Consider the following 27,783-nt stretch of genomic DNA (forward strand, 5'->3'; position numbering starts at 1 on the left):
ACCATGTCCACCTGCCCTAGCCACCCCCACCATGTCCACCTGCCCTAGCCACCCCCACCATGTCCACCTGCCCTAGCCACCCCTACCATGTCCACCTGCCCTAGCCACCCCACCATGTCCACCTGCCCTAGCCACCCCTACCATGTCCACCTGCCCTAGCCACCCCACCATGTCCACCTGCCCTAGCCACCCCCACCATGTCCACCTGCCCTAGCCACCCCCACCATGTCCACCTGCCCTAGTCAACCCCACCATGTCCATCTGCCCTAGTCAACCCCACCATGTCCATCTGCCCTAGCCACCCCCACCATGTCCACCTGCCCTAGCCACCCCACCATGTCCACCTGCCCTAGCCACCCCACCATGTCCACCTGCCCTAGCCACCCCACCATGTCCACCTGCCCTAGCCACCCCCACCATGTCCACCTGCCCTAGTCAACCCCACCATGTCCATCTGCCCTAGCCACCCCCACCATGTCCACCTGCCCTAGCCACCCCCACCATGTCCACCTGCCCTAGCCACCCCACCATGTCCACCTGCCCTAGCCACCCCCACCATGTCCACCTGCCCTAGCCACCCCCGCCATGTCCACCTGCCCTAGCCACCCCCACCATGTCCACCTGCCCTAGTCAACCCCACCATGTCCATCTGCCCTAGCCACCCCCACCATGTCCACCTGCCCTAGCCACCCCCACCATGTCCACCTGCCCTAGCCACCCCCACCATGTCCACCTGCCCTAGCCACCCCCACCATGTCCACCTGCCCTAGCCAACCCCACCATGTCCATCTGCCCTGGCCTAGAGCAGCTAAGGCAGCTGAGGACATTTAGTGAGTATGCAGACGGGATCCTGTGGCAAGCGCAAGACAGATGACTGGGGCAATGGGATGGGAGGGATACTTACCAAACACTACATGCTTCCCATCCAGCCAATCACACTTAGAACACGTGATAAAGAACTGGCAGCCGTTTGTACTGGGACCACTGTTGGCCTGATAGAAACCAAACACACCTGCAGTAAGTTTCTCTGGCCATACCAGGTGAAAGGCAAGATTTTCCACAGACTGCAGCTCTAACTGCAACCTAACTGAGCACCTATTATGAGCCCAAGCCTAGGCAAGGACACAGGCATGACAAGACAGAGTCCCCACCCCTGAGAATCTAAGGTCTTCAGTCAGTGCACAGTCTTCTTGGTGTCAGGCTTTGTAGGAGTTAGGGCTCTCCTTCCATCACATGGGTCCTGTGGGTTGCACTCAGGCCATCAGAGTGGGGTCGATAAGCACCTTTACCCACGGAGCCCCAGTGTGAGGGTTTGTATTTTGTTTTGTTTTTCAAGATAGGATCTCTCTGTGTTAGCCTTGGCTGTCCTGGAACTCACAGCGATCTGTCTGCCTCTGCCTCCTGAGTGCTGGGAATAAAGGTGTGCGCCACCACGCCCAGCTCTAGTGTGAGGTTTGTAATAGGGATGATTGTTCAAGCAGACGCAAGATTTAATTAAGATTTTAGCTTGGCATACAAAGTCATGGCTTTAATTATGGCACATAAAATATACATATATATGTGTATGTATATTATATATGTTATATTCTTATTCTCCTTCCCTAGACCCTCTCATCTCTCTAGCTGGCTCCCTTACTTTTCTCAAATGTTTCCCCCACCCCCTGCTCCCCACCCCCCTTCTGCTTTTTTCTGTTTTTTTGGTTGGTTGGTTGGTTGGTTTTCTGGGACAGGGTTCTCTGAATAGCCTTGGCTGTCCTGGAACCTGCTCTGTAGGCCAGGCTGGGCTTGAACTCAATTATCCACCTGCTTCTGCCTCCCAAGTGCTGGGATTGAAGGTGTGTGTGGGTTAGTTCACTACTTCCATCTTGACATGGGGCTAGGATTGCACTCAGGTTCTCAGGTGTGCGCAACAGGTGTCTTATGTCTTTACTTGCTGAGCTATCTTACAACAGCCCTTTCCCTCCTTACAGGGCTTGACTTAGTGTATTTAGTTGCAAATTAGTTACAACTGGACTATCTTTACAAATTTGTTACCTGCTAAGATACATTGCCCATGAAATTAGCTGTTTGAAGCTCTTTTTCCCTATGTATTAAAATATATTTACTTGAGTATGTGTGTGCCTGTGGTAATTTATGTGTACCACATTCATGCAGGATCCTCAGGAGCAGTTGTTAGCTGCCTGGCATGTGTTCTGGGAACCAAACTCCAGTCCTCTGCAAGAAAAGAAGTGATTGTACCCACTGAGCCAATTTCCAACCCCTGCACTGTCCCAACATTTTCATTGCTGAATTTTACCTTTTCTTTTTTTTTTTTTTGAGGGAGGAGGGAGTTGAGACAGGGTCTCATGTAACCAAACTGCTCTGGAACTCATTATGTATGTGAGGCTGGGCTTGACACTGTGATCCTCCTGCCTCAACCTCCCGAGTGCTGGGATTACAGTCGTGCACCATCTGGGTCTCCTGCACACTGCTGGCCACTCTTCCGACTGAGCCCCACCGTAGCCCTGCTGAGAATCTGAAACTCTGTAGCCACTCCTCTTCCCCTTTCCTCCCTAGAAGTTACCTGCTCACAGGCAGTCTCATTCTGTTTTGTCCCCTCCTCATCCCCCAAATAGGGTCCCATTTCTGTGGCCCAGGCTGGCATCAAACTTGTGGAGATCAGCCCCCTAAGTTTTAGAATTACAAGAGTGTGCTACCATGTCAGTCTTTTCTTTCTTTTTTTGTGATACTTAAGGCCTGATGTGCCAGCCTGGGTGTACGTGTGGGGTGGGTGGGGGAGGGGTTACAGAACACTACCGCCAGCAAGAGCACAACTCACAGTGAGTGGCCCTCAGCTTTAATCACATGTGGAATGGCCGGTTCTGTGTCCAAGCACGAGGCACTGACAAGTATTTAGGCCAAGGCCTGGGGTCGCCTCCAATCTGGGATGTTATACTACATTTTGGAAAACCCTTTGCTCTTTTGTTTTTGTTTTTGGAGACAAGGCTTCTCTATGTAGCCTTGGCTGTCCAGGACTCGGTTTGTAGACCAGCCTGGCTTCAAACTCACGGCGATCTGCTTGCCTCTGCCTCCTGAGTGGCTCTTTCTTTTCTTTAATCACGAAGGGAATTAAATTTAGGTCCTTACACATGCTAGCAATCTAACCATTCAGGGGACTAAAGCAGGAAGATGGAGGCAAACTGAAGCCAGCGTGAGCTATGCAGCTTCCAAGTCAGTCAGGACTACACAGGAGAGCATGTCTCAAAAGAAAAGCTGTGATGTCTGCACATGTATTCCTGAAAAATTTCATGTAAGGACTCCCTCTGGCTCCCCACAAGCCAGCTAGAGTAGACTCCTGCTCTGGGACAGGGCACCGTCTCTCTCTTCTCTGCCCTTCTACAGAATCATTAGCTAGCAAACAGACACAGTCAGTCGTGCAGCACAATTTGTGCTCATACAGCTCAAGGATGCTCTGTCACGGCCGACACTTCTTTATTCTTTCTTCCTGGTGGTGGTGTGGCTGACGCTCAGGGAACACCCTGCAGTGGATAACACAGCCTGAGCCACAGGACTCCACCAGTGGCTGTGTGATTAGTTCACTGACCACCTGTCTGTGCCTCGGCCTGCTCACTGTCTCAAAGGGAGGTTCCACATCCACATGAGTTAAGGCAGGCACGGTGCTGTAAGTGCCAGTAACATGTGCCTGGCCTGCTCACTACTGCTTTCTACTCTGCACCGCTCTGAGGCAGGCAGGAGGGCCTTGAGGTCAAGGGATCTGTCCCTGTCTTTCAAGAACTCACTAGGAGATGGAGGCAAAGACAACTAACTATGCTCCAGACGGCGCTGGTGGTGCAGGCTGTCAGCCCAACTACACTGGAGGCCACCGCAGCAGGACTGCAGGTCAGGACCTCCCTGGGATGCAGAATGACTTCAAGGCCATCTTAAGCAATGGAGTGGGACCCTGCCTCAAAGTATAAAGTAAAAAGAGGGCTGAGGGGCTGGCCAGAGGGCTCAGAGGGTAATGGCAACTGCTCTACAAGCCTGGCAACACGAGTTAACCTCTAAATCCCTGTAAAGGAGAGAAGAGAGAACTGACTTCCTAAAGTTGTCCTCTGACCCCCACAGACCCACACACTGGGAACATACACCAACAACATCACATGCACATACACTCACAATAACAAGAGTGAGTAAGCTGGGTGTGGTAGTACTTGAGACATAGAGGCCAGTAGATCTATTTGATTTTGAAGCCAGCCTACAAGGCAAGTTTCAGGCCAGTCAGAGTTACATGGTCAGATCCTGTCTCCAAACAAAACATAACAAACAAAACCAAAAGAATAAATAAAGAATTGCAAAGGGCTAGGATAAAGCCTAGCACGCAGAAGACCCTGGATTCAGTCTCCAGCACGACAAAACCAGAAGAGAATCAAGCAAAGCAAGCACGACCTGCCTCGTCTGACTATGCCACTGTGCTTCTGGCTGGTCTTGGGATTTTTGCAGAGCCGTCTGCTAGACCTGAAATGCTTTCTTCTTCTGGCACTAGGCACAGAATTCTTGTAAAGACTCAGATCTTTCCCCTCCAGGAAGGTTACTCTCATTTCCAGCAGCAACCACCTTAATGCCTCTAGGCCGCTGGGGTCCTTTTATGTGCACCAAGGTGTCCTTACTCACTGTGCAAACTACACTGTACTGGGCTGGTTCCCTGAACGTGTGTGTGTTGTTAGACATTACAGGTCACAATGGTAGGATCATGTCTGTGTCCTTATGCTTTGCCCTGAGGCCTGATCGAGCAGCTGTGGATAAATCTTCCATTTCATAAATGCCCGAGAAGAGGAGTGCAGAGTAGGCGAGCAGGAGAGAGGATAAATACTGTATAAAGTGTAAATACTGTATAAAGTGTAAATACTGTAAAGGTGTAAATACTGTATAAAGTGTTAAGTACTGTATAATGTGTAAATACTGTATAAAGTGTAAATACTGGCACCCAGGAGGTGAGGACTGGGGCAATGATGGAGGAATTGGTAGGAGGGGTGAGAAGTGAGGGACAAAAGGGGGGAGAAGGGAGAGGAGGGGTGAGGGTAAGCAAGGTGAAGTGGGAAAGCAACGAGCAGAGGAGGGTTAGAAAAAGGTATGTGGGGGCTGGAGAGACGGCTCAGAGGGTAAGAGCAGCAACTGCTCTCCCAGAGGTCCTCAGTTCAATTCACAGCAACCACATGATGGCTCACAACCATCTATAATGAGATCTGATATACACTCTATACATAATAAATAAACAAATCTAAAAAGAAAAAAAAAGAAAGAAAGAAAAAGGTCTGAGGAAGTCTGAGCAGGGATCAGAAATGGGGAGGGAGATGAAGACGTGGGAATAGAAACGGGAAGCACGGAGGGGGACAGCAGGTGAGTGGCCAGCACACAGCTACTGCAGTGAGTGAGTCACAGCACCCAGGGTGGGGCGGGGGGCACCAGCCCTGGAAGCACCGAACACTGCGGCTACACGCCCAGCCGCACACCTTGGTGCAAATACAGGCAACAACACAAGTCCTAGCTCAGTTTTGGTTCTATAGCTGTTAAACTCCACCCAACAAAATCCAACCAGACTAAGGAAGGAGGAGGGACTGGGGGCAGGTGAGGCCTGATTCCAACAGACAGAGCTGGGCCTCAACAAGGCTCCAGACACCAGCCAGGGCTTCTCAGTGGAATAGCCCTGGCGGTCCCGGAACTCTCTTTATAGACCAAGCTGGCCTCAAACTCACAGAGACAGGCTTGCCTCTGCCTCCCAAGTGCTGGGATTAAAGGCGTGCGCCACCACGCCCGGCTACCCCCAGAACTTAACTGAACCTCACTTACCATGGAAAGCAGGCCTGGAGCCGAGTGTCTCAGTTTAAAATTTTCATCTGCAAATGGACCTCGGTAAATACTGGCGACTCCAGTACCATCACCCTGAGTGGAGAACAGACATGTTAGTGGCCTAGAGCACTAGGCACCTTGGAAAACAGATGACAGACAGGGCTGGGAAGAATGGCTCAGTGGGTTAGACTGCTTGCTATCCAAGCACAAGGACACACACTAAAAAAGAGAAACAAAGAATAGAAAGAGGAAAAGCCAGGCATGGCTGTACTTGCCTATGGCCCCAGCATTAAGATGGAGACAGGTAGATGCTGGGAGCTAGCCAGCCAGCTGACCTAGCTCAGCCAAGTAGCTTTTCACCTCGTGAGCACTTGTCTCAAGGCAGTAAGGTAGTGACTGACAGAGAACACTGATGTCTTCCTCTGGTCTCCACATTCATGGGCTTGTACGCCTGTATGCTCACATGCTTGCACAGACATACATGAACACACACACACACGTCCATATACATACTAGATAGGTGGAGTAAGAAACACTGTTGCACTTAAAGCCTAGCTTTTTTTCCTTTTAAAAATGTATTTATTATTATTTTTAAAAAGTATTTTTTACTTTTTGAGATTATATCACATCATTTTCCCTTTCCTTTCCTCCCTCCAAACCCTGCTATGTACACCTTATTCTTTTTCAGATTTATGGAGCTGGATGGCTATATGCTGCCATGTAGGGGCTGGGAATCAAATGTGGGTCTTCTGGAAGAGTCAACAGTGTTCTTAGCTGCTGAGCCATCTCTCCAGTCCCTCAAATTTCCCAGTAGTACCAACACAGTTGATTTTTTTTTGCTTTGTTTTGTTTGTTTTTTGAGACAGGGTTTCTCCGGGTAGCCTTGGTTGGTCTGAACTCTTTTTGTAGATCAGGCCTACCTCTGCCTCCCGAGTGCTGAGATTAAAGGCACATGCCGCCGTGCTGGCTGTACCATAGTTGAAATACAGCATAAATGAAAGCAGGATTTGGACCCGGGCGTGGTGGCACACGCTATTAATCCCAGCACTCCAGAAGGGAGGCAGAAGTTGGCTGATCTCTGAGAGTTTGAGGCCAGCCTGGTGTACAAAGTGAGTCTAGGACAGCCAAGGCTACACAGAGCAACCCTGTCTCGGGTGGGGGGGGGGGGGAATGGGCTGGGGTGGTGGGGGGAGGGAGAGAAAAAGAAAGCAGGATTTGGCCTAAAATCAGCCATTGCAACCCTATATAGAGTAAGATGTTTAAAAAGGCACAAGACGGGGCTGGAGAGATGGCTTAGAGGTTAAGAGCACTCACTGCTCTTCCAGAGGTCCTCAGTTCAATTCCCAGCAACTACATGGTGGTTCACAACCATCTATAATGTGATCTGATGCCCTCTGCAGGTGTACATGAAGGCAGAGCACTGTAAACATAATAAATAAATAAATCTTAAAAAAACAAAAAGCCACAAGACTCTAATCTAGAGGAGAATAAACGTCTCTTAGACACAAGGAATTAGAAACATACCCAACTAAGCAATGTTAACAGTAAAGAAACAGCATGTAAGCTGGGCATGGTGGCACATGCCTTTAATCCCAGCACTTGAGAGGAGAGCAAGGCAGATCACTGTGAGTTTGAGGCCAGCCTGGTCTACAAAGAGTGTCCAGGACATCCAAGGCTAACATAGAGAGACCATGTCTCAAAAAGCCAAAAGGGAAAAAAAAAAAGGAGAAGGAAGGAGGGAAAATTCTCTTATTGGGCATACTCCAATGGGGAAAACAAATAGCATGGTCACAGAAAAAGTCACGGTTAGCAGTGAGGGACGGATCCAGTAGGCTACGTCAGCAAGCAGAGCAAACACCTTTCGAACCCCCTGCCCCTCCTGATCCTTTGCCCACTAACTAGCTTGGATTAAAATCTCAGCTTTCAAAAGGAAGAAACATGTGCAAAAGCAATCAAAGAAAGCTGGAATTTTAGACAGTGACACCAGAGGTGGAAGGAAACATGGGGGACATCAGCAGTCAGCTCACTTCCTTTGGGGTAAAACTGCAACCAATTTCAAAGTTTTCTGTGAACAAGGAATGTTGGTCATCTCAGATGATCTATGGGTACACTAGTGAAGTCCAGTTTCCAGTTACAAAAGCTAAGGTTTGGACAACGGAAGGCAGGGATTCAAGCTGAGCATTGATATGTGTCCTAAATGACTAGTCAGTGGTGGCTGGCAATTCTACAGTGCACCCCCATGTCCATGCTCAATCCACTTAGCTATTATTCTTAAATCTTAAGACTGGGGCAATACTTACATTAACAAAATCTCCACCCTGAATCATGAAATCCTTTATGACCCTGAAACAGGAAAAATAAAATCCTGAGGAAGATTCAGTGGTTTAGCCACTAAAATGGTAGACTGGCATTTATTCTGAAGTACAGTGTTTATCACTAAGGCTTGGAGGATGAGTCTTCGTCCCTGGAGTGAGCGAGCTGAGGGATTAGTAACCATATAAATAGTTTTTAAGAGTCGGGCAGTGATGGTGCATGCACGTCTTTAATCCCAGTATTCAAGAGACAGAGGCGGCCAGATCTCTTGAGTTCAAGGCTAGCTTGGTCCACAAAGTGAGTCCAGGACAGCCAGGGATACACAGAGAAACCCTGTCTCGAAAAATCAAAATCAAAACCAACTAACCAACCAAAAACAGTTTTTAAGTCAGGGGCCCCTTGGTGTTGATCTTGGGTGTACGAGTTAGCACCTGGACAACAGAAAGAGACTGAAACCTCACAGAAGAGTTACCAACATATTCACTAAGCAAGAACCATGCTGGGGGCTCAATGAAAATTTGGGGGTGGGGGAAGTACAAGGGAAATGGAACACTACACAGAGGCTCCATGATGTTAGACCCAGGTGTGGGTGTTAGCTTTTCTTAGCCTCAGGTTCCTTCCTTGAAGAATGTAGAAAACACAAATTATCTCACAAGAATGCTGGGGAGGATTACAGACTGTAGCTCTAAAGCCCTTGATATGGGTGATACGGAAATTTCCAGGCTTAAAATGGAGCAACTTCTGTCAAACTGTAATAAAAATAGGTAAATACAGAAAGCTGGGAGGTCACAAAGGCCAGGTTCCTACAGATAACTCTTATCTGTGGTTCACAGTTAACAGGTACCAAAGCTTCTGCTCAAATCAAAACCTGGAGTTAGGGAGACAGCTCAGTGGGTAAAGTGCTTGCTATGCAGCCCAAGGACCTGTCTGCAAGTCCCCAGCACCCACATAAAAGATGGGGACAGGAGCAGGTGGACACGCACATGTATTGACCACATATAGAGTGCCGTCCTTGTCACTCTTTCTACAATACGGTATTACAAAGAGCTCGGGATGATTTAAGGTGCTGTGCACAGATCGCATGATGCTGAGTATTGAACCCACGGCCTCATGCATGCTGGACAAATTTTCTCTACCCCCAAGCTACAGCCTCAGCCCCTAACACGCCATCTTAAACAACAGACTTAATCCTCCACAGGTTTTGCGCTCAGGTGTACTGTATTTCCGGTTTGTCAAAAACCTTACCTGTGGAAGGTGCTGCCTTTGTATCCTATGGGAACACCATCTTTTCTGTAACCAAAACGGAAGAGACTTGGAATAGTGACAAATAACCATGGATCTTTCCCATTTAGGACACACTGGAGACTAAAAGGACTCTCGTGAAAATCTGGCTGGGGGGAAGAGAGATAGAGAACACATCCAAGCACACACACTCGGGATAACATCTTCCGTCACTCAAGACCTGGCCTATGCTTCTCCAATACCATCACCAAACTCCCAGAGCGCCCTTCAGGGATCGGTAGAGAGGTCAAATACATCTGAGACTGACCTGAACTCCCCCGTGCAGAACTGCCTAAAAGGAAAGAAAGAGTGAACAAGTGAGTTACCATGCCGTCACTGCTTGGAGCGCCTCTAATGTCTGGAGAGGGCGGTGGAAACCCTGGAGTCAGCATGTCCACCAACTGATTGGTCGGATGTCAGGGCATGCAGGCATGTACGGACCAGTAATATAAAATGACACAGGATCGGTCAAACTCGGTCGCTATTCGGCCAGCGCGATACCCAGAGCTCCAAGGTAGTGAATGGATGGACAGAAGCAGACACTGTAATGACTGACCCGAGGCCGGTTTCGGGCTCCACTACTCTGGATCAGCTGGAGCATTATCCTTACCTAAAGTTCTCTGCCGTCTTAGGCACCACGTCTGCAAACAGCTCGATCTTCATGCGACCAACTTCCTGCATGTGAAGGGAAAGACGCGAGGCTTAGTCCACCATCGCTGTCCACGCAGCTCGGAAGCTCCCACCTCCGCCGCCCTGGCCCAGCCTGTTTCGGGAGGGCTAGAAGAGCCTCCCTGGCTGCCTCCCATACACGAGTCCTGCCGGCCCGCGCAGGCCCACCAGGATACCCACGCCTCACCTGGCCGCCAATGCTGACATCAAAAAAGACCACCGGGTTGACTGGACTTGAATTTGCCACCGCCATAGCTTTGGCCCGGAAGTAGAAGATCGGTTTCCGGGGGCAGAGTCTGTGTGTGTTGGGGGGGGGGGGGAGAGTGAAGAAATTCATCCACGGTGCAGGCGCACTGGAAACCGACCGCGGTGGTGCCGCGTCCCGGAAGTGAGGCGGGGGCTGAGGGAGTTCAGGAAATCACGTAGTGGAGGCTCAGGGAAGGAAGTGCAGGCGTCTTTGCTACAGGCGACGGGCTCCCCACTCGCTGACCTGTACTAGTGCAATAAAACGAGGCTCCTGCAACATTTCCTGAGCCGTTACACTTGTTGTCCCGGAGAGGAGGACCCTCTGGGTCACCTTCCATATTATACAATTTTATGTTACTTAGGCTGGCTCAGTCGGGATCCTGGAAATGTAATTTCATTTCTGTCTCAAGCTTCCAGCCCACAGAGACTTCCAGGTTTTAAAACAACCTTTGTGCTTGTAAGTCGTGTGGAGCTTTGCGTTTTCAACCGAAGTCCAGCTGCGTATTCGAAGCCCTAAAAGCCACCTATGTGCTCATCTCATACCATTCACTGTTTGTTTTTTTGAGACAGGGTTTCTCTGTGTAGCCCTGGCTGTCCTGGACTCGCTTTGTAGACCAGGCTGGCCTCGAACTCACAGCGATCCGCCTGCCTCTGCCTCCCGAGTGCTGGGATTAAAGGCGTGCGCCACCACGCCCGGCTATACCATTCACTCTTACCAAGTACCCTTCTGTGTCTGTCCTAGAGGTCATTAGATTGCTATGCCCCTTTAAGGCCTAGATACAAATTATGTCCACTTTTTTTGTTTGTTTTTAAAGACCATCTTGAGCCAGGTGTGGTTGCGCTTACTGGCTTCCAACCTGCTGGAAAAAAATGGAACCCTAGGTTCAGGGAGAGACTCTGCTCAAAGTGCACTGGATAAAGTTCTCAAAGATCTAATAGAGATGACAAATAAAATATATATGTATTAGCAGGGTGTGGTGGAGCATTCTTGTAACCACAGTATTTGGGAGATAGAGGTAGGGAGATTAGGAGGTCAGGTTCATCTTCTGGCCCATCAAGTTTGAGGCTAGGAAGGGGTGCATGAGATGTCTCAAAAGTCCCCAAACACATGGCTGGTGAGATGGATCTGCAGTTAAGAGCATGGACTGTTCTTCCAAAAGACCCAGATTCAATGCCTAGCATCCATACATCTGGTACCCTCTTCTGATACCCTCTTCCAGCCTCTGAGAGCAACAGACATACAAACATAATACCACTACACATCAAAATGAATAATCCCCGCTCAGTGGCACACGCCTGTAATCCCAGCACTTGGGAGGCAGAGGCAGGTGGATCACTGGGAGTTCGAGGCCAGCCTGATCTACAGAGCGAGTCCAAGACAGCCAAGGCTACACAGAGAAACCCTGTCTTGAAAAAACAAACAAACAAACAAACAAGAAACATACAAGATTAACTCCAAAGTGACATAAGCTGTGCCTAGAGCGTGTGAGTTGGCGGCACATGTACAGCCGTCATAGCCCTCTCCACGGCCCCTCGTGGTGTTAAGTCAACTTTGCTACTGCATGGTCTAAAAGGTATGTTTATCCATTCTCTGCCAGTCCCTTCCCCACCACGACCAATGCTGAGAACATTTTTCTGTGCTTACTAGACATAAATCTTGTCTGATGGAGTATTATTAAAGGATATATATATATACACACATACATATATACACATATATATGCATGATATATACACACACACATATATATTTATATATCTTCTTAGGGTTGGAGAGATGGTTCAGCAGAGGACTGGGGTTCGAGCCCCAGCACCCACATGACAGCTCAAGCTGTCTGCAACTCCAGACCCAGGGACCCAATGACCTCTTTTGGCATCGCATGCACAAAGTATACAGGCACACACGCAGACAAAACATCAACACACATACGATAGACAAAAGAAAAAAATTGGAAAAAAAAAACCCCCATTATCAGTAGGTATAGTCAACAAACAATAACTCCATTTTAAGAAAGTTTTTAATGACTGTTTGATTAGCAATTTTGAAGACTCGTTGTTGATGCCCAGGATGTTCTGTGAGACTTCTCCGGGTCAATTAGCACCTTCATGTCCGTGCTCTGAGTTAGTAGGTTCCATTAGTATTGTTTTAGACCCCGGTGACGTCATGGGTCTAGTGGGTCTAGCTTCTGGTCCCCTTGTACATTCTCTTTTAGAGAAGTCACATTTATATACCCACTTTCTGAAGTCTGTGAACACGACAGAGGCTCAGGGGACTTGGGGATTGCTGTGGCTCCTTCCGATTTATGCAGCTCGGTCTCCTGGAGATTCTCAACTGACAATACCAAACCTGTGCCTGAGACACTGAGAAAGGCCATTTGTGAGGACAGCCACACACACGGGACTTCGTGGTGGAAGGTTAGGGCTATGGGTTTATGGCATTGGTAGGATTTTAGCACCTTACAGCTGTCAAACCAAAGAAAACAACAAATTGAAAGCTACGGGAAGCCTGCGCTCCTGGACTATCCTCTGCCTGAAACTGGCATCCATCCCGTAGGACTGGGAAGCGGGGTGAGAGGAGCAGGGACTGGAAGCAGATTCAAAGGTTAAATGTAGGAAAGAAAACCCAAAGCGGGGACTTTGCAAGCCAGCCACTTGGAACCAGGAAGGAGCCCCCTGAGATGTGCAGATAAGGACCATCTTGATGTATACGACTCACCTGGAGTTTTGCAAAGGTAGCATCTTTCTGAGTACTTCAAATGCAGCATGGTCATTGATCATTGTTTCCTAAAAGAAAAATTTATATCTTTAAAAAGATTTATTTATTTATTTATTTATTGGTTTTTCCGAGACCAGGCTGGCTTTGAAGTCACAGTGATCCACCTGCCTCTACCTCCCAAGTGCTGGGATTAAAGGCATGCCCTACCAAGATTTACTATTTTTGTTTTGTGCAAGTGAGTGAGTGTGTCTGTCTGTATATACGTTAGGTTCCCTAGAACTGGAGTAAGAAAGTAAATTCAGGTACTCTGCCAGAACAATTACACTTAACCACTGAGAGACTCGCTGTGGTGGCACACACGTTTAGTCCTAGCACTCTTTTTGTTTTCTATTTTAATTTATTAAAAATAATAAACAAATAACTGTGAGTTCAGGAATAAACAATATTTGTGTGTGTGTAAAAATGGTTTCTTTCAACATAAAGTGCATTTCTTTTTCTTCTTCTTTTTTTTAAAAAAGATTTATTTATTATTATGTACACAATGCTTTGCCTGTATGTACACCTGCAGGCCAGAAGAAGGCATCAGATCACATTATAGATAGTTATGAGCCACCATGTGGTTGCTGGGAGTTGGACTCAGGACCTTTGGAAGAGCAGCCAGTGCTCTTAACTGCTGAGCCTTCTCTCTAGCCCCTTATGTATTGATTTTAAGAAGAGATAAAACATTCCATCTTAGAGCGGATGTTCCTTAACATCCAGGATGTTCTAAAGAGAGGAGAAACATGCCATCCCATAAGGAAGTGCTTTAAATTTAGGATTTAAACAACTCAAGAGCTTCAAGAAGTCCCTAAAACTGACTAGATTCACTAGTCTCCTTAATCTCCAAGCTGATATACTAGTTAAAAACTGCCAAGAGACACAATCAAACTAACTAAGCTGCCTGGGAGAGACCCTCCAACCCGCTGAGCTGCCTGCAGGTTGAATAGCGTGCTTTGGGTTTCCAGCTTTCATGAACTGTCACCCATGGTGGGGTGAGCTTTTGGAGTCATATCTGCTCCTGTAAGTAACCCCTCACCCATACGCCTGTAAATAAGCTCAACAAACTCATTAGTTCACCAAGATGGGCTTTAGGGAATATCTGTTCTGTGGTCTGTTGTTGATTCCCTTCTGGGGTTGTAACGGGGTCCCAGACCTCAGCACAACTGACGCCATGATGGAAGCACCAGTCAGGCCAGAACACTCAGCACGTAGACAGCACCACCTGTCTAAACAGAAATAAAGGCCTCACTCATCAATGTCCATAGTTCTGGGAAAGTCTCTACATGGACTAACCTTGGTTGGCTGTTTTTGTTTTTACCTTCTGTAGTTCTGTTTCTGGTTAAGTGTTCTTGTTAAGGGAAGTATGTAAACCCGCAACATGAGTTTTGTGCCTAAAATCTCACTCTGAGAATGTAGTTGCTGGCTGGCTAATAAAGACTATTTTTTTTTTTGAGGCAGGGTTTGGAGGCAGGATTTCTCACTGTCCTGGAACTCACACTGTAGGCCAGGCTCCCCTCGAACTTGGAGATCAGCCTGCCTCTGCCTCCCAGACATTTGTACACCTCTCCCCAGGAATAGTGTCACATAAGAATATGTGAAAGAAAAAAAAAAACCAAATCATTTAGAGACAGTGATAAGGAAATTTTGTTGAGCTGAGAGCTGGGAGCCAGAGGCTAGCTCCCGCCTCTCAGTTACACTGTGACAAGGGTTCCCTTACTTGGGTTCCTGTCTCTCAAATGTTAGGATAATAGTGTCTAATTTTTCAGGGTTGATGTGAAATTAACATACACCCAACACACTTAGCTTAGGCACACAGCACTCAACACATGTTGAGCTCTTGTGTTTGGAGCCACTGAGACACTGAGTCTAAGGAAGGAAGGTCTCAGAGACATGTCGGACTTCAGAGCCCTCCCTCTGGACTGCTGGCAGTGCGGTGAGACTCAGCACTCAGCATTGGGCCGGAAGGTATGCACACACTTGTGAGAGAGGCCTCAGACACCACGTGTCCTCTCTGAGTTTTATTTCCCTCCTGGATAAAATAAACAGGAATAGGATCAGGGTTTCCTTAAGATCACATGTTTAAGAGGAACTTTGGAGCCGGCTCATGCCTATAATCCCAGCACTGGGAGGCAGAGGCAGTGGAATTGCTGTGAGTTCGAGGCCAGCCTGGCCTACAAAGCCAGTCCAGGACAGCCAAAGTTACACAGAGAGATCAGTGTCTCGAAAAACCAAAAAAGAAAAACTTGAAAAAAAAAGAAAGCGGGGTGGGGCTGGAGAGATGGCTCAGCAGTTAAGAGCACTGACTGTTCTTCCAGAGGACCCAGGTTCAACTCCCAGCAGCCACATGGCAGCTTACAACTGTCTGTAACTCCAAGATTTGACACTCTCACACAGACATACATGCAGGCAAAACACCAATACACATAAAATAAAAATGAATAAATCATAAAAAAAAGAAAGAGGGACTTTGGAGTTGTTTTATGCCAATAATTTCAAGCTATTGGTGCTTCCGGCTGTGGATCTTGGTACAGTACAATTCTGATCATATGACGTGCATTATCTTGATTTGAAGATAAGATTGTGGATCTCAGGTGTGAGTTCTAGCACCTACTCCATTAAGTATATTTTGATTTAATTATTTTAAGCAGAGTCTCACTATATAGCCCTGGCCGGCAAGCCCTGTGGAGCCTCCTATTTCTGCTCACCAGCTCTAGCACCACAGGCACAATGCAGGCACTGTGCCACATCTAGCCTTTCCATGCTAGGGTGCTGGTGACAGGGCTCGTGTCCTTACAGTCACACAGCACACTTTACCAACGGAGCTGGCTCCCAGCTATTTTTATTTTTTATTTGTGTTTTTTTGCTTTATTTATTTATGTTTTGTTTGTTTGATAGGGTCTCACTGTGTAGCCTTGGCTGTTCTAGACTTTTTATTTTGTTTTGTTTCAAGACAGGGTTTCTCTGCGTAGCATTGGCTGTTCCGGAACTCGCTTTGTAGACCAGGCTGGCCTTAAACTCACAGAGATCCTCCTGCCTCTGCCTTCCAAGTGCTGGGATTAAAGGTGTGCGCCACCACCTCTGGACTGCTGTCCTAGATCTTCCCAGGCTGTGTAGACCAGGCTGGCCTCAAGCTCACACAGAACCGCCTGCTTCTCCCTCCAGAGTGCTGGGATTAAAGAGGTGAGCCACCACGTCTGACTTTTTGTTTGTTTGCTTGTTTTGTTTTAAGATAGGGCTTTGTGTATGTTAGATTGTCACTCTACCATTTGAGCTGTGTCCACAGCCCTGTTTTTAAGTTTTTTTAAAAAAATTATTTATTACATATACGGTTGTTCTGCTTGCATGTACACATGCTCACCAGAAGAGGGCACCAGATCTCATTATAGATGATTGTGAGCTACTATGTGGTTGCTGGGAACTGAACTCAGGACCTCTGGAAGAACAGACAGTGCTCTTAACTGCTGAGCCATCTCTCCAGCCCCGTTTTTAAGTTTTTTGTTACATTGTGTGTGTGTGTGTGTGTGTGTGTGTGTGTGTGTGTGTGTGTGTGTGTGTGTGTGTATTATTTTACATGTTGTCAGCCCAGCCTGGTTTTTAAAATTTATTATATTAATTAATTAACTAGTATGTATGTGGGGGTCAGAGCACTTGGTTCTCTTCCTCTGACATATGGGTTCCAGGGACTGAAGTCAGGTCTTTAGGCTAAGGCCACCCTCCCAGGCTAGCCCTCTTAGTTGTTTCTATTGTTCGGTTGAGACAGTCTTATGTACCCCAGGCTGGCCTTGAAACCCTTGAGTAGCAGGAGCCAGTCTTGAACTCCTAGCTCTCCTGCCTTACCCTCCTCTGTGCTGGGATTACAGGTGTGAGCCACCATGTGGTCTTCTAACTCTGACTTGTAACCCTGTCCTATTCGTTCATGTGTGTGACTGTCTTCCTGCACTGGGGTGAGGACAGATGAAAACACAGGCTCTCCTTGTAGTCTAGGACCCAGCCCAGTTCCTGGAATTAATGGTTGATGAATGAGTGAATACGTAGACAGTTGAGAAAAACTCACTCAAGCAAACCGAGAAACTACTGTCAGTCAGGTCCCGGAGGTTGGCAGTTCTGCTTTTGGTGACTGGACAGCACCTTGTGCAGCTTAGAAATAATGGCCTTTGTGAGAATAAAAAGGATGCAGGTCTATAGCGATAGAGACCCATAAGCAGATCAGTGGAGAAGCATCTTCCAAAGGGATGCCTTGCAGGTGATGCACGCCAGGGAGGGGAGGACGCAGCCTCTACCAGGTCTATCATCTGATTCTACTTACTGAAGTCCACTGTTCCCCCAACCCCCGCGCCCCCATCCTCACCAGCCAGACTCTGAACCTTGACGGCAGCCTATACCTTTCTCCACAATTCTTCTTGGCTATTTATCTGTTTGAATTTGGAACACACTTATTTTCCTCTGACTCACTTACTCTCCTTAGTCTTGACTCATTAGCAGCTTTGCGCAACCTTTCTGAGCCTCAGATTTGCTATTCTTTCCTTCCAAACAGGCCTAGAGCGATACGCTGCAAACAGCGTTGCTCAGAGGGAGGCGTATCTGGGGAAAACAGTCAGCATCCATTCATTCTCAAAGCATCCTGGAGCGTCTGCCTGCAGATATGGTCAGAGTACGAGCTAGACCTGTCCACAGACACAGTCATGAGTGAGCTACGCCTGTGCTCAGATGTGGCCACACATGAGCCACCGTTCCTTGCCCTCTGGGACCTCCCTGCTGACTTTCTGATCTAGAGAAGAAGAAAAGGCAACGATGATGTACCCCATGCTCAGAGGCATGCTCAGGTAGCCTGAAATCACACAGGATAAAAATGTTAGGAAAGCTGACCCAGTGATAAGCAGGACTCACCAAGCCGGGCGTGGTGGCTCACGCCTTTAATCCCAGCACTTGGGAGGCAGAGGCAGGCAGATCGCACTGAGTTCAAGACCAGCCTGGTTTACAAAGTGAGTCCAGGACAGCCAAGGCTACACAGAGAAACCCTGTCTCAAAAAACAAACAAACAAACAAACAAACAAAAACCAAAAAAAAAAAAAAAAAAAAGCAGGACTCACCAAGCACAGTCGCGGGCTTGCTGCCCTACACGGCCCCAGAGGAGCCTCTCTGCCACAGCACAACGTGTGAGCAGGCTGTGGTGCTGAGATGTTGGGGCCAAGAGAGGGCAGTGCGAACCAGTGAGCCAACCCTTAGAGTCAGGGCCCAGTACAAAGGGCGCATCTTACCTCTGCCTTGCGAATCTGGATGCTCCTTATAATGCGCTCCAAGAGGCCGATTTGCTGCATGAGCCGGAGGCAGTTCTCCTGCAACTGCTGGTTTTCTTTATCCAGTAGGAATGCTCTAAACATGGCATGAATCAGAGGCACGGCTAGAAAATGTTTCCCTCCCTTCCTGTCTGTGCAGGGATCGAATATGGGGCCTCACGTATGCTAAGCACGTGCTTTACCGCTGTTATCCAAGCCCCTCACTATAACCCCCCCCCCAGACACCTTCTTTAATGCCACGGTGGCTGCGCTTTACTGAAAACAGAAGGCAGCAGAACAAGACTCATGGGATGTGCTGGGTGTGGTGGTGCATGTCTTTATTTTGGATTTATTTATTTTATTTTCTTTTTTTTTGAGACAGGGTCTCAAAAAACAAAGCAAAACAAGAAAAGACTCACAGGAGCACCCCCTCCCCCAAACAGTCTCCAGAGCCACCCGTGCCCCAGTTAGAGGGAACCCTCCCTGGAGCTCAGGGGTCCCCAGACACCACTGCACCTACTTGCTCTGAATTGCAGAGAGTGTGGACTTGCTGCTGCAAATCAGTTCTTCTTGATTTGTGACTTGTTCTAGAAGCTTCCTCTTTTCCAGGAGGAGGATGTCATTTTGGGTCATGATCTGGTCCTGGAACACCTTCTCCTAGGGGTTAGCACAGAGAGAACTACAGGACTTCAGCGCATCTCTGGGCCTCAACAGGAACTCTTTCTTTCCCCCCACTGGTTTTCAAGACAGGGTTTCTCTGTGTGGCTTTGGCTGTCCTGGAACTCTCTTTGTAGACCAGGCTGGCCTCGAACTCACCGAGATCCTCCTGCCTCTGCCTCCCCAGTGGTGGATTAACAGTAACTCTCACTTTCTTTCTTTCTGGCGCCTGTTCGCTGCCATCATCCCTGTTATACTAGATGCCCTCCTGCTGAGCGGTGTTTACTTTAGGGAATGCACATATTCACAATTAAAAAGACCTTAGCACTCAATTTCCAGGAAGAAGCAGTGTCTTCCCTGTATCTTAATGCCAGCAGGTGTTAAACCACCAGCAAGTGCAACAGATCTCTATGCTCTGCACTGAAATCGTCCCCTTGGATACAATTCCACCTGCTTTGTAGATAGTTTTGCTGTTTTGAGCAGAGACTTGTAGATATCCTAAGGTGATACTCTTGCCTTAGCCTTTTGAGTGGTGGCATTACAGTCATGTGTCACTGTACTCTACTTGCTGTGTTCTCTCTTAATTATTTTAGACAATTTATTTATTCATGTGTCCTGGGGATTGAACCCCCGCTGACAGGCTTGGCAGCGAGTGCCTTTGCCCATTGAGCCATAATGGCTGACCCATAGCTATGGTCATTTTGGGGCAGAGGAGGGGAAAGGTAAGAATGTAGCCTCTCCCCCTACCCCATGCCTTAGACAAATCAAACTACCGCATACCTAGTGGCCTCACAACAGAATTTCTTTTTTAAAAATACATTTTTAGCCGGGTCTGGTGGCACATGGCTTTAATCCCAGCACTTGGGAGGCAGAGGCAGGTGGATCACTGTGAGTTTAAGGTCAGCCTGTTCTACAAAACGAGTCCAGGATGGCCAAGGCTACACAGAGAAACCCTGTCTCGAAAAACAACAACAACAATAACAACACATTTTTGGTTTTTTTCAAGACAGGGTTTCCCCATGTAGCCTTGACTGTCTTGGACTCACTCTGTAGAGTAGGCTGGCCTTGAACTCACAGCCATCTACCTGCCTCTGCCTCCGGAGTGTTGGGATTAAAGGTGTGCACCACCACACCCAGCGGGAAATGACCTTTGAAGTCCTCTCCTGACCTCCATATGTGCAGGAGCACGCAGGCCCCGCCCCGCACATGAATGTGCATGCATGATACACATGCATTAAAAAGAAAAAGAGTTCCTCACGTGGAAGATGGAAGGTGGTAGCAAAAATGGAAGCTGTGGCTGTGAGAGGCATTGGTCATGAAGAGATGAGCTGCTGTTCTTAACCTGCCAACCGCCCGGGGTGCCCCAGCCCTTTGTTTTGTTTTGTTTTTTCTTTTCTTGCTTTCTCACCATTTCAATTTTCTGCTGCAGTTTCCCAGTTTCATCTTCGAGTTCTTTAATCCTCTTATTTCGTATTTCTAACTCGTGAGTCAGACGGTCCTTGACCTTTTGAAGCTTGGCTTTGTGGCAGTGGTGTTTGTCTTTGTAGTTTCTATAAAGGCAAAATTCAAGATCGGCATGCCAGAATACAAGCAGGGTCTGCGTGGCCTCCTTGGGATATGGACCCATCATGGACCTCGATGGTGGGTGCTTCCTTGCCTCACATATCATCTTCACCTCACATGAAGGATGAATCTAGAATAACCCCTCTCTTTGTCCAGCCCCACGGACTCAAGCCTCTAGTTTACCTTGGCTTGAACTAATGACAGATTCAGCGTCTGAGTTTAATTTAGGAAACTCCTGAACTTCGGATATCTGATGTAGGAATTCTGAATCCTGCTCCACATTTTTCTAGTTTTTGGCCATACTGCTTTGTTTTGAGACAGGGTCTCACTATACAGCCCTGGCCCACCTAGAGCTTTCTATGTAGACCAGGCTAGCCCTGCCTTCCTCCCAAGTGTTGAACCTAAAGGTGTATGCCACCAGACCCGGCCTATGATCTTTTCATTAAAAAAAAAATGTACTATTATTGTTTTCCCACAACATGTATGTGGAGGTCAGAGAACAGCTTGGAGGACTCGGTTCTCTCCTTCTGCCACATGGGCTCCAGGGACTGAACTCAGGTCGTAAGGCTTTGTGGCAAGTGCCTTTACCAGCTGAGCCTTCTGGCTGACCGCTAATTTTCTTTTTATCATTATAGAGTCCATGGTTTTGGCTGAGCAAAGGTTGTCTTGTAAAATACCTAAGTTGGTTTTTCTTATAACTAGATTTTGCTAGCTTTCTTTGTGGACATATAAATCCACATACATTTTGGCAAACAGGATGTAAGGAGGAAGCAGTGTGTCCTGAGAGAGGCTGACATGCACTTGCTTGCTTCTCTTCATGCTTATTGACTGTCATGTGGATATTTAGTGAACTGTCCTCATGATGTGGGGAAGGTCCACATGTTAAAGCTACAGCACGCAAAGCCAGGTGGAGTGGCACAACCACGTGCAGGCAGATCTCTGAGTTCGAGGACAGCCTGGACTGCAGAGCTCCAGGATGGCCAGGGCCACTCAGAGAAACTCTGTCTCCAACAACAACAACAACAACATAAAACCAAACCCACACAAAACAAAAATAACCACCAACAAACAAACAAACAAACAAACAAAATCCCAACCCAACCCAACCAAACCAAAAATACCAACCAACTAACCAACTAAACAAAAACCCAAGAGCAACAAAACAAAACAAGATTACAAGATGCTGGAGCAACACCAAAACAGTAGACGTCCAGGCTTCTGATGCTGTGAACCTCTGTGTCAATCAGTTATGGACTGCTTATGTTTGCACTGCCAGATAAGAAAACACCCCCACATTCTGCACGCCCCTTTCCAGTCCTTTGAGGCAGAGTCCCAGCATATAGCTCAGATCGGCCTGCAACTAAGCGTTTGTATCTTCTGCTTTGTGTGTGTGCAAGTGCATATGCCTGTGTGTGCTTTCATGTGTAAGTGCAGGTGTGCATAAATGTGTGGATGAGTACGGAGGCTAAAAGCCAACGTCTAAGTGTTGCTCTCCGCCTTATATTTGACACTGAACTTGGGGCTCACCCATTTGACTAGGCTGAGTGGCCAGTGAGCTCCAGGGATCTGCCTGGCTTCCCCCTCTCTCTCAGCAGTAGGGTTACAGGCTTGTTGCATGGATCCTGGGGACCTAAACTCAGGTCCTCATATAACTTTACCGGCTGAGCTGGCCCTGGCTTCTGAAGCCATTTGTATTCAGGTTCCTCTACAGTACCCTAACTAACAGTGCTCACTATAGAGAGCTATGCTCATAAACTTGCCCCGGACCCATTTCAGCCTGTGGCCCTTGCACGGCACCTACTATGCAGTGTGAGACGTAGACTCCCGTAAGTTTTTTCAGTTCCTGAGAAGATGGTTCCCTCCCACCACACTTTCCTTTCCTTTCGCACCGGGGCATGCGCAGTGGAAGCTATTCCTTTCCCTTTGCACTGGGGCATGCGCAGTGGAAGCTATTCCTGAGCGCCCGCACGCCGAGGAGCATCTGAAACCGAGCCTCTCCCAGAGCGGACAACCCTCCTAGCCTCCTCTCGCTCGCTCCCCCAGCTGTTCACAGTGGTGCTAATGGATTTTTGGTTGGTGACAGTGCCTCCCAGTGGGGCCCGGGATGACTTTGAATTCCTGGTCCTTCTGCCTCCACTTCCCAAGTGCTGAGATTATAGGTGTGTGCCACCACATCTAGTAAAATCATGATAGTATTTTTTGCCTAAAATACTGTGTCTTACGTAGCCGCGGGTAGCCTTGAACTTGGCTATATATCTGATGCTGTCCTTGAGCTCCTGCTCCTCATCTCTATACCAACCAATAGCTGATGCTACAGGTCTGTGACACCATACCCAGTGATGTTTTGACATCATCTGACCCACCACACACACTCTTAGAAAGTCTTCTACTTATCCTGGTTATTAAAGCCCAGCCGTGGGCTGGGGAGTTGGCTGAGAAGTTAAGGGCACTTGCTGTTCTTGCAGAGGACCCAGGTTCGATTCCCAGCACCCACATGACAGCTCACAACTATCTAAAATTCCAATCCCAAGGGTCCTCTGAGGACACCAGGTATGTATGTGGTGTACTTACATGTATACATGTGGTGTACTTACATGTATGCAAATAAAACACTCATACACATAAAATAACAACAACAAAAAAAAAGAAAATAAATCACAACCCCCCCAATCTGTTTTGCCAGTTAGATTAATTTTTTTTTTAATTTGAAAGGGACAAATTACAGAGAATTTGGGACAATAGCTGATTCCCAATATGTTTGTGAAGTTTTGTGTATGTGTATATTTGTGTGTGGGTTTGTATACACACGATGCCGGACAGCCAGGGAGAACCCGGAGGCCTCCCTGGCCACTGCTGTCTGGTTTAAATACTGGTTTGGTCAGAGGTTCTACTAGATCAGCTTGCTCAAGGCACGAGCAGCTTTTCTGTCCTTCTGACTTTTTTAAACCACCAGCTTCACAAAGCAGCACACCACTTCGGGGGAAACCTAAGGAAAGCCAGATCGCCTATTACTTGGGCTTCAAGAAGGTGAGGGATTTGTTTCCCTGGAAAAGCAGTTGGGAAAACATGTAAATACAAGATTTGTCTGTAAAGATCAGGACTGAAATCAGGGAGACAAAGCTCAAAATAACCCTTCTGCTTTGACATTTCCTGCCATTGTCCTTCACAGATCTGTGCTCTTCAGCTCTGGATCCTGTTAGAACCGTATGGTGATGCTTTGGGGAAACATTAATTTTCTTTCTCTCTTTCTTTCTTTTCTTTTCTTTTTTTTTTTTTTAACATTTATTATGTATACAGTGTTCTGTCTGTAAGTACTCCTGTGTGCCAGAAGAGGGCACCAGATCACAGTATAGATGGTTGTGAGCCACCATGTGGTTGCTGGGAATTGAACTCAGGACCTTTGGACCAGCAGCCAGCACTCTTAACCTCTGAGCCACCTCTCCAGCCCTAATTTTCTTCTTTCATAGATTTTGATTAAAGTCATGTATGTAAGGACCCAGGCACACGCAGCCAGGGTTGGAGTCCTTTTTCTAAAGGTCATGCATAAATGACATGGAAAATAATTTAATCTCACAGTCATAACAACCCCCTGCCCCCCCCTCGTCCCCAATACAATGGAAAGTCCTGGCTGTAAGTGCACATGTAAATAATGGACTATGTTGAGCGACAGAAGTTAGGCACGAAAAGAACAAGATGCAGGGTCTACTTAGAAATGCTAGAAAACACAGACGTCACAGCAGTAGTTGCCTGAGGAACAGAGGGACAGAGGGGCTAGGGCTGCAGACTGCATGCAGGCAGGAGAGACTCGGCAGCGGGCACATGCTCTGCGTCTTGACTGCGGTGGGAGTTACATATATGTGTGTGTCTATTAAAATGCATTGAATCGTACATTAGTTTTTTGGGCACGTATTCGATATACATCAAAAGCAAGAATGTTGGAGGACATTTTCACCAAGGTCCCCTCCCCCTTCAAAGGGGATGTGGAGAAACAGCAGCTCCTCTGCCTCGGTGGCGGGCTGCTTCTGAACGTTTGCCAGGGCATTAACAATGCATAGTGCTAGTCAATCGTCGGACCCTCCCACTCCAGCAGCCCCCACCTCCCAGTCATTCCAAAGGGAATCAGGCCTGTGGTCGGATGACTGACTGATCGCAGCAGGTCTAGAGCCAGCCTATGCTTTCCTGACTGCACTTTTGCTCTTTGAGCTATTTGGCGCCAACTGCTGGTCAAGGCATGAAATACACTGAGTAAAACTGATTTCATAGCCACCGACAGGAAGTTCTGCAGCAGCGTGATACCAGCACCTAGGCACTGTTTGTCCCCAGCTGTGAGAATGAGACGTGTGCCTGGCCCTGAGGATGTCCCAGGAAGACTCTGCTTAGGGAGGCAGGCGACGCTGCAATGATCAGTTGAGACATCTGCGTTTGTTCCCTGGTTCTCGGGTGTACAGTGAACATACTGTCCTGGCCGAGGAGGAAAGGAAGTGAGAGGGACTGGAAAGACAGCTCAGTGGTTAGCTGCGCTTGGTGCTCTTTCAGAGGGTACTAGTTCAGGACGCAGCACCCACATGGCGGCTCACAACCAGCTGTAGCTCCTGTTCCAGGGGGGTGTGACGCCCTCTTCTGGCCTCCAAGGGCTCCTGCATGCACATGCTGCACATAAATGTACATACATGCTCACACACATACACATACATTGAAAATAAACATGTAAATATTATAGAATGTAGGGGAAATCCTTGAAGACAGGGAGAGGGTAACTTTTGGGAACGCAAGATACATACAGAAAGCTCCAAAAGGGAGCATACTTCCCTTCTTCTTGGGAAGGAACTGGACCCCACATCTTCCTGAGGCTGGGAAATCACGCTGAGGGCCCCATCAGTGTGATTGCTCTGGGGGCTGCCGACAGAACGGCCCCTGCATCTCATTTGTCCACAGGGAACCTGCTTGGTTTACCTCACCTCACGTGCTCACCGAGTTGCTCCAGAAACCGCTCGTGTTCTTGCCACAGGGCTCCCTTCTCTTGTTGTAACTTAGACAGCTTCTCTGACAGTTCCTGGTTGCTCCTGACATACTGAAAAACATGGGTGGGTCGGGGTGGGGGTGGGGGGAAGGGACTAGTCTGTGGTCTTTGCAGTCAAGTCCTCACATACACTCCAAAGGCAGGATTTGATGACCCTTGGGGCAGCTGAATTCAGGGGCTTGCAGGGAGCTGAAAAAGTCCTCTTCATGTGCTGGGAGCTGGCTCACTCCTGCCGTAGGGAGACAGGTGCTCCTGGCTCAGGACCCTTCCCAACCTCATCTATGTATCCCTTTATTTAGGTGCCGATTTCTACCTTGTCTTCTTCTGGGGTTGCACAGAAAACAAGTGGGAAGAGTGATGTCTGACAGGACCTCAAATTCAAGCTCCCTGTGGCAGGGTAAGGAGCCCCGGTTTGCTGTCCGCAGAGTGTGAAATTCTTGCTTTGGGGGGATCTGTATGGATGGTATCATAGGCGGGCAGGCGGGTGCCTTGGAAGAAGATGCCTGTTGTTAAGAGATGCAGTTCTACTGATGGAGGGCTTGGCTAGCACGCATGGAGCCCTGGGTCTGATCGCCGGCATGGCACAGACCAGGCATGGTGTCCCACAAGCAGTCATGCTAAGCACTCAGGGGGCAGAGGCAGGCAGATCAGAAGTTCTAGATCATCTTGGCTACACAGTGAATTCAAGGTCAGCTTGTAGGCCAGGGCTACACAGAAAAACCTTGTCTCTTAAAAAAAAAAAAGTATCCTTAAAGCCTTCTGCGTATCACCACTCCATCTTTTCTTATTGTCTCTCCAGTAATAACACAGAGTCAGATCCTAGCGCGCTTCGGGGAGAAGAGGCTGAACAGAGGCCTTGACTTATAAAGAACAACAGGAATACGGGCAGGATTTGGCGTCTTACAATGCCAGAAGCTTGAGGTGTAAGCGAAGGAACGGCTTTCTAAGAGCCTAAGCTAGGAAGGAAGGACTACAATACTGCCCAGGCCAAAGTTATTGATAGGACGCGCCCCTCCCCCACCATGTGCGTGAGTGCGTGCGTGCGTGCGTGCGTGCGTGCGTGCGTGCGTGCGTGAGCCCACCCACAGGGGCCAGAAGAGAATGCTGCATCTACTGGAGCTGGGGTTACACATGCGTGTGAACTGCCTGATGTGGTTACTGGGAGCTGAACTCTCGTCCTCTGGAAAAGCAACAAGTGCTTTTAACCACTGAGCCATCTCTGGGATTTGCAATGTTAATCTGAACCCCTAAGGGTGACTCTAGATAGTTAGGTCCGTTGCCGGAAGCTTGGGCTCAATGGCTGCCTAGTTTAGTGGCAGGAAGATGTCTTACTTAGATACAAGGGAGAGGAAGGAAACCTAAGCCTGATCTAGATAGGACATTTGGAGTAGTTCACCATGGGTGACCAGCTCATCCATCCTGGAGGTCCCAAAGGAAGGTGTCTCCAAACACATGACTCCCTGATTTTAGTGGCGCTGGTAAGTATTACAGAGCTCCAGAGGACAAGTGGCAGTATTTCAATTCTAGATGTGGGTGTGTGTGAGCACTGTTTATAGGCAACGGGGACAATCAAGTGGTTTGACATAGCAAACAATCCAGTTGTGGCTTTGGTCACAGTGACTGATAAACAGTTGATTTGAATTTTTTTTTCATAGCAGTATACTTTGAAACAGGCTATTTTATTTGTAGCCCAGGATGGCCCACTTTCATCTCTTCCCCTTTGAACGAGAGCAGAGAGGGCTGAAGTCACTTGTTTCTTTTGACTTGGGTCAGTTACGTTCTGACAAAGGTCCGTCGTGTTAAGTTGGAGTTAAAGAGTTTCCTTTACTAAGAAACTCTGAGTGCCCGGTGGGCACCACGCCCCGTCCCGGGGGCCTTGGGAGACAGTCCTCAAATATTCACAGACAGAACGTGGCAGGTGAAACCCACAAAAATGTGCAGCCTGAGAACTAGAGAGTCCACAGGAGTTCTTAGCTCTCAGAATTTTCTGTCCACACGGAGCCTTCAACGGTTCCTCAGTTTCAGCACAGGCTTTCCTGCATGGTACTCACCAGAGCTTCTCCCTGGTGCTGCGCTGGTCTCTCCAGCCTCAGGGGCAGCAGTGATGCTGAGGCCTCACTTTGCTGATAGGTCAATAAGCATTGTTCAACACTTCAGCTTGCTCTGTTTTGTTTTGT

The 27,783-nt window shown here is 48.0% G+C and overlaps 2 protein-coding genes across 10 annotated transcripts in view; both read right to left on the bottom strand.

Annotated features, from left to right (window-relative positions):
* The window catches only part of PPIH (peptidylprolyl isomerase H), a 23,487-nt gene extending 13,113 nt beyond the window's left edge, over positions 1 to 10,374 (bottom strand). For 2 of the 4 annotated variants that reach the window (XM_084787420.1, XM_084787421.1), the window contains exons 1-7: positions 10,277 to 10,374; positions 10,031 to 10,095; positions 9,689 to 9,712; positions 9,385 to 9,429; positions 8,127 to 8,169; positions 5,827 to 5,919; positions 905 to 992 (exon numbers count right to left, since the gene is read on the bottom strand). In XM_084787420.1, the coding sequence (XP_084643546.1) occupies positions 905 to 992; positions 5,827 to 5,919; positions 8,127 to 8,169; positions 9,385 to 9,429; positions 9,689 to 9,712; positions 10,031 to 10,095; positions 10,277 to 10,342 (424 nt within the window). In that variant the 5' untranslated portion in view covers positions 10,343 to 10,374. The remainder of the gene's footprint in view (positions 1 to 904; positions 993 to 5,826; positions 5,920 to 8,126; positions 8,170 to 9,384; positions 9,430 to 9,688; positions 9,713 to 10,030; positions 10,096 to 10,276) is intronic. The other 2 variants (XM_084787422.1, XM_084787423.1) reach the window with 2 other exon arrangements.
* Positions 10,375 to 12,341: 1,967 nt separating this feature from the next.
* Positions 12,342 to 27,783, bottom strand: part of CCDC30 (coiled-coil domain containing 30) — a 79,335-nt gene continuing 63,893 nt past the window's right edge. For all 6 annotated transcript variants that reach the window (XM_084787405.1, XM_084787403.1, XM_084787402.1 and 3 more), the window contains 6 exons: positions 25,545 to 25,657; positions 20,432 to 20,573; positions 18,887 to 19,023; positions 18,349 to 18,463; positions 13,052 to 13,119; positions 12,342 to 12,696 (listed from right to left, as the gene is read on the bottom strand). In XM_084787405.1, the coding sequence (XP_084643531.1) occupies positions 12,498 to 12,696; positions 13,052 to 13,119; positions 18,349 to 18,463; positions 18,887 to 19,023; positions 20,432 to 20,573; positions 25,545 to 25,657 (774 nt within the window). In that variant the 3' untranslated portion in view covers positions 12,342 to 12,497. The remainder of the gene's footprint in view (positions 12,697 to 13,051; positions 13,120 to 18,348; positions 18,464 to 18,886; positions 19,024 to 20,431; positions 20,574 to 25,544; positions 25,658 to 27,783) is intronic.

This window comes from Acomys minous (genome assembly GCF_964271855.1).
Source record: "Acomys minous genome assembly, chromosome: 6".
In the NCBI taxonomy this organism is placed as follows: domain Eukaryota; kingdom Metazoa; phylum Chordata; class Mammalia; order Rodentia; family Muridae; genus Acomys; species Acomys minous.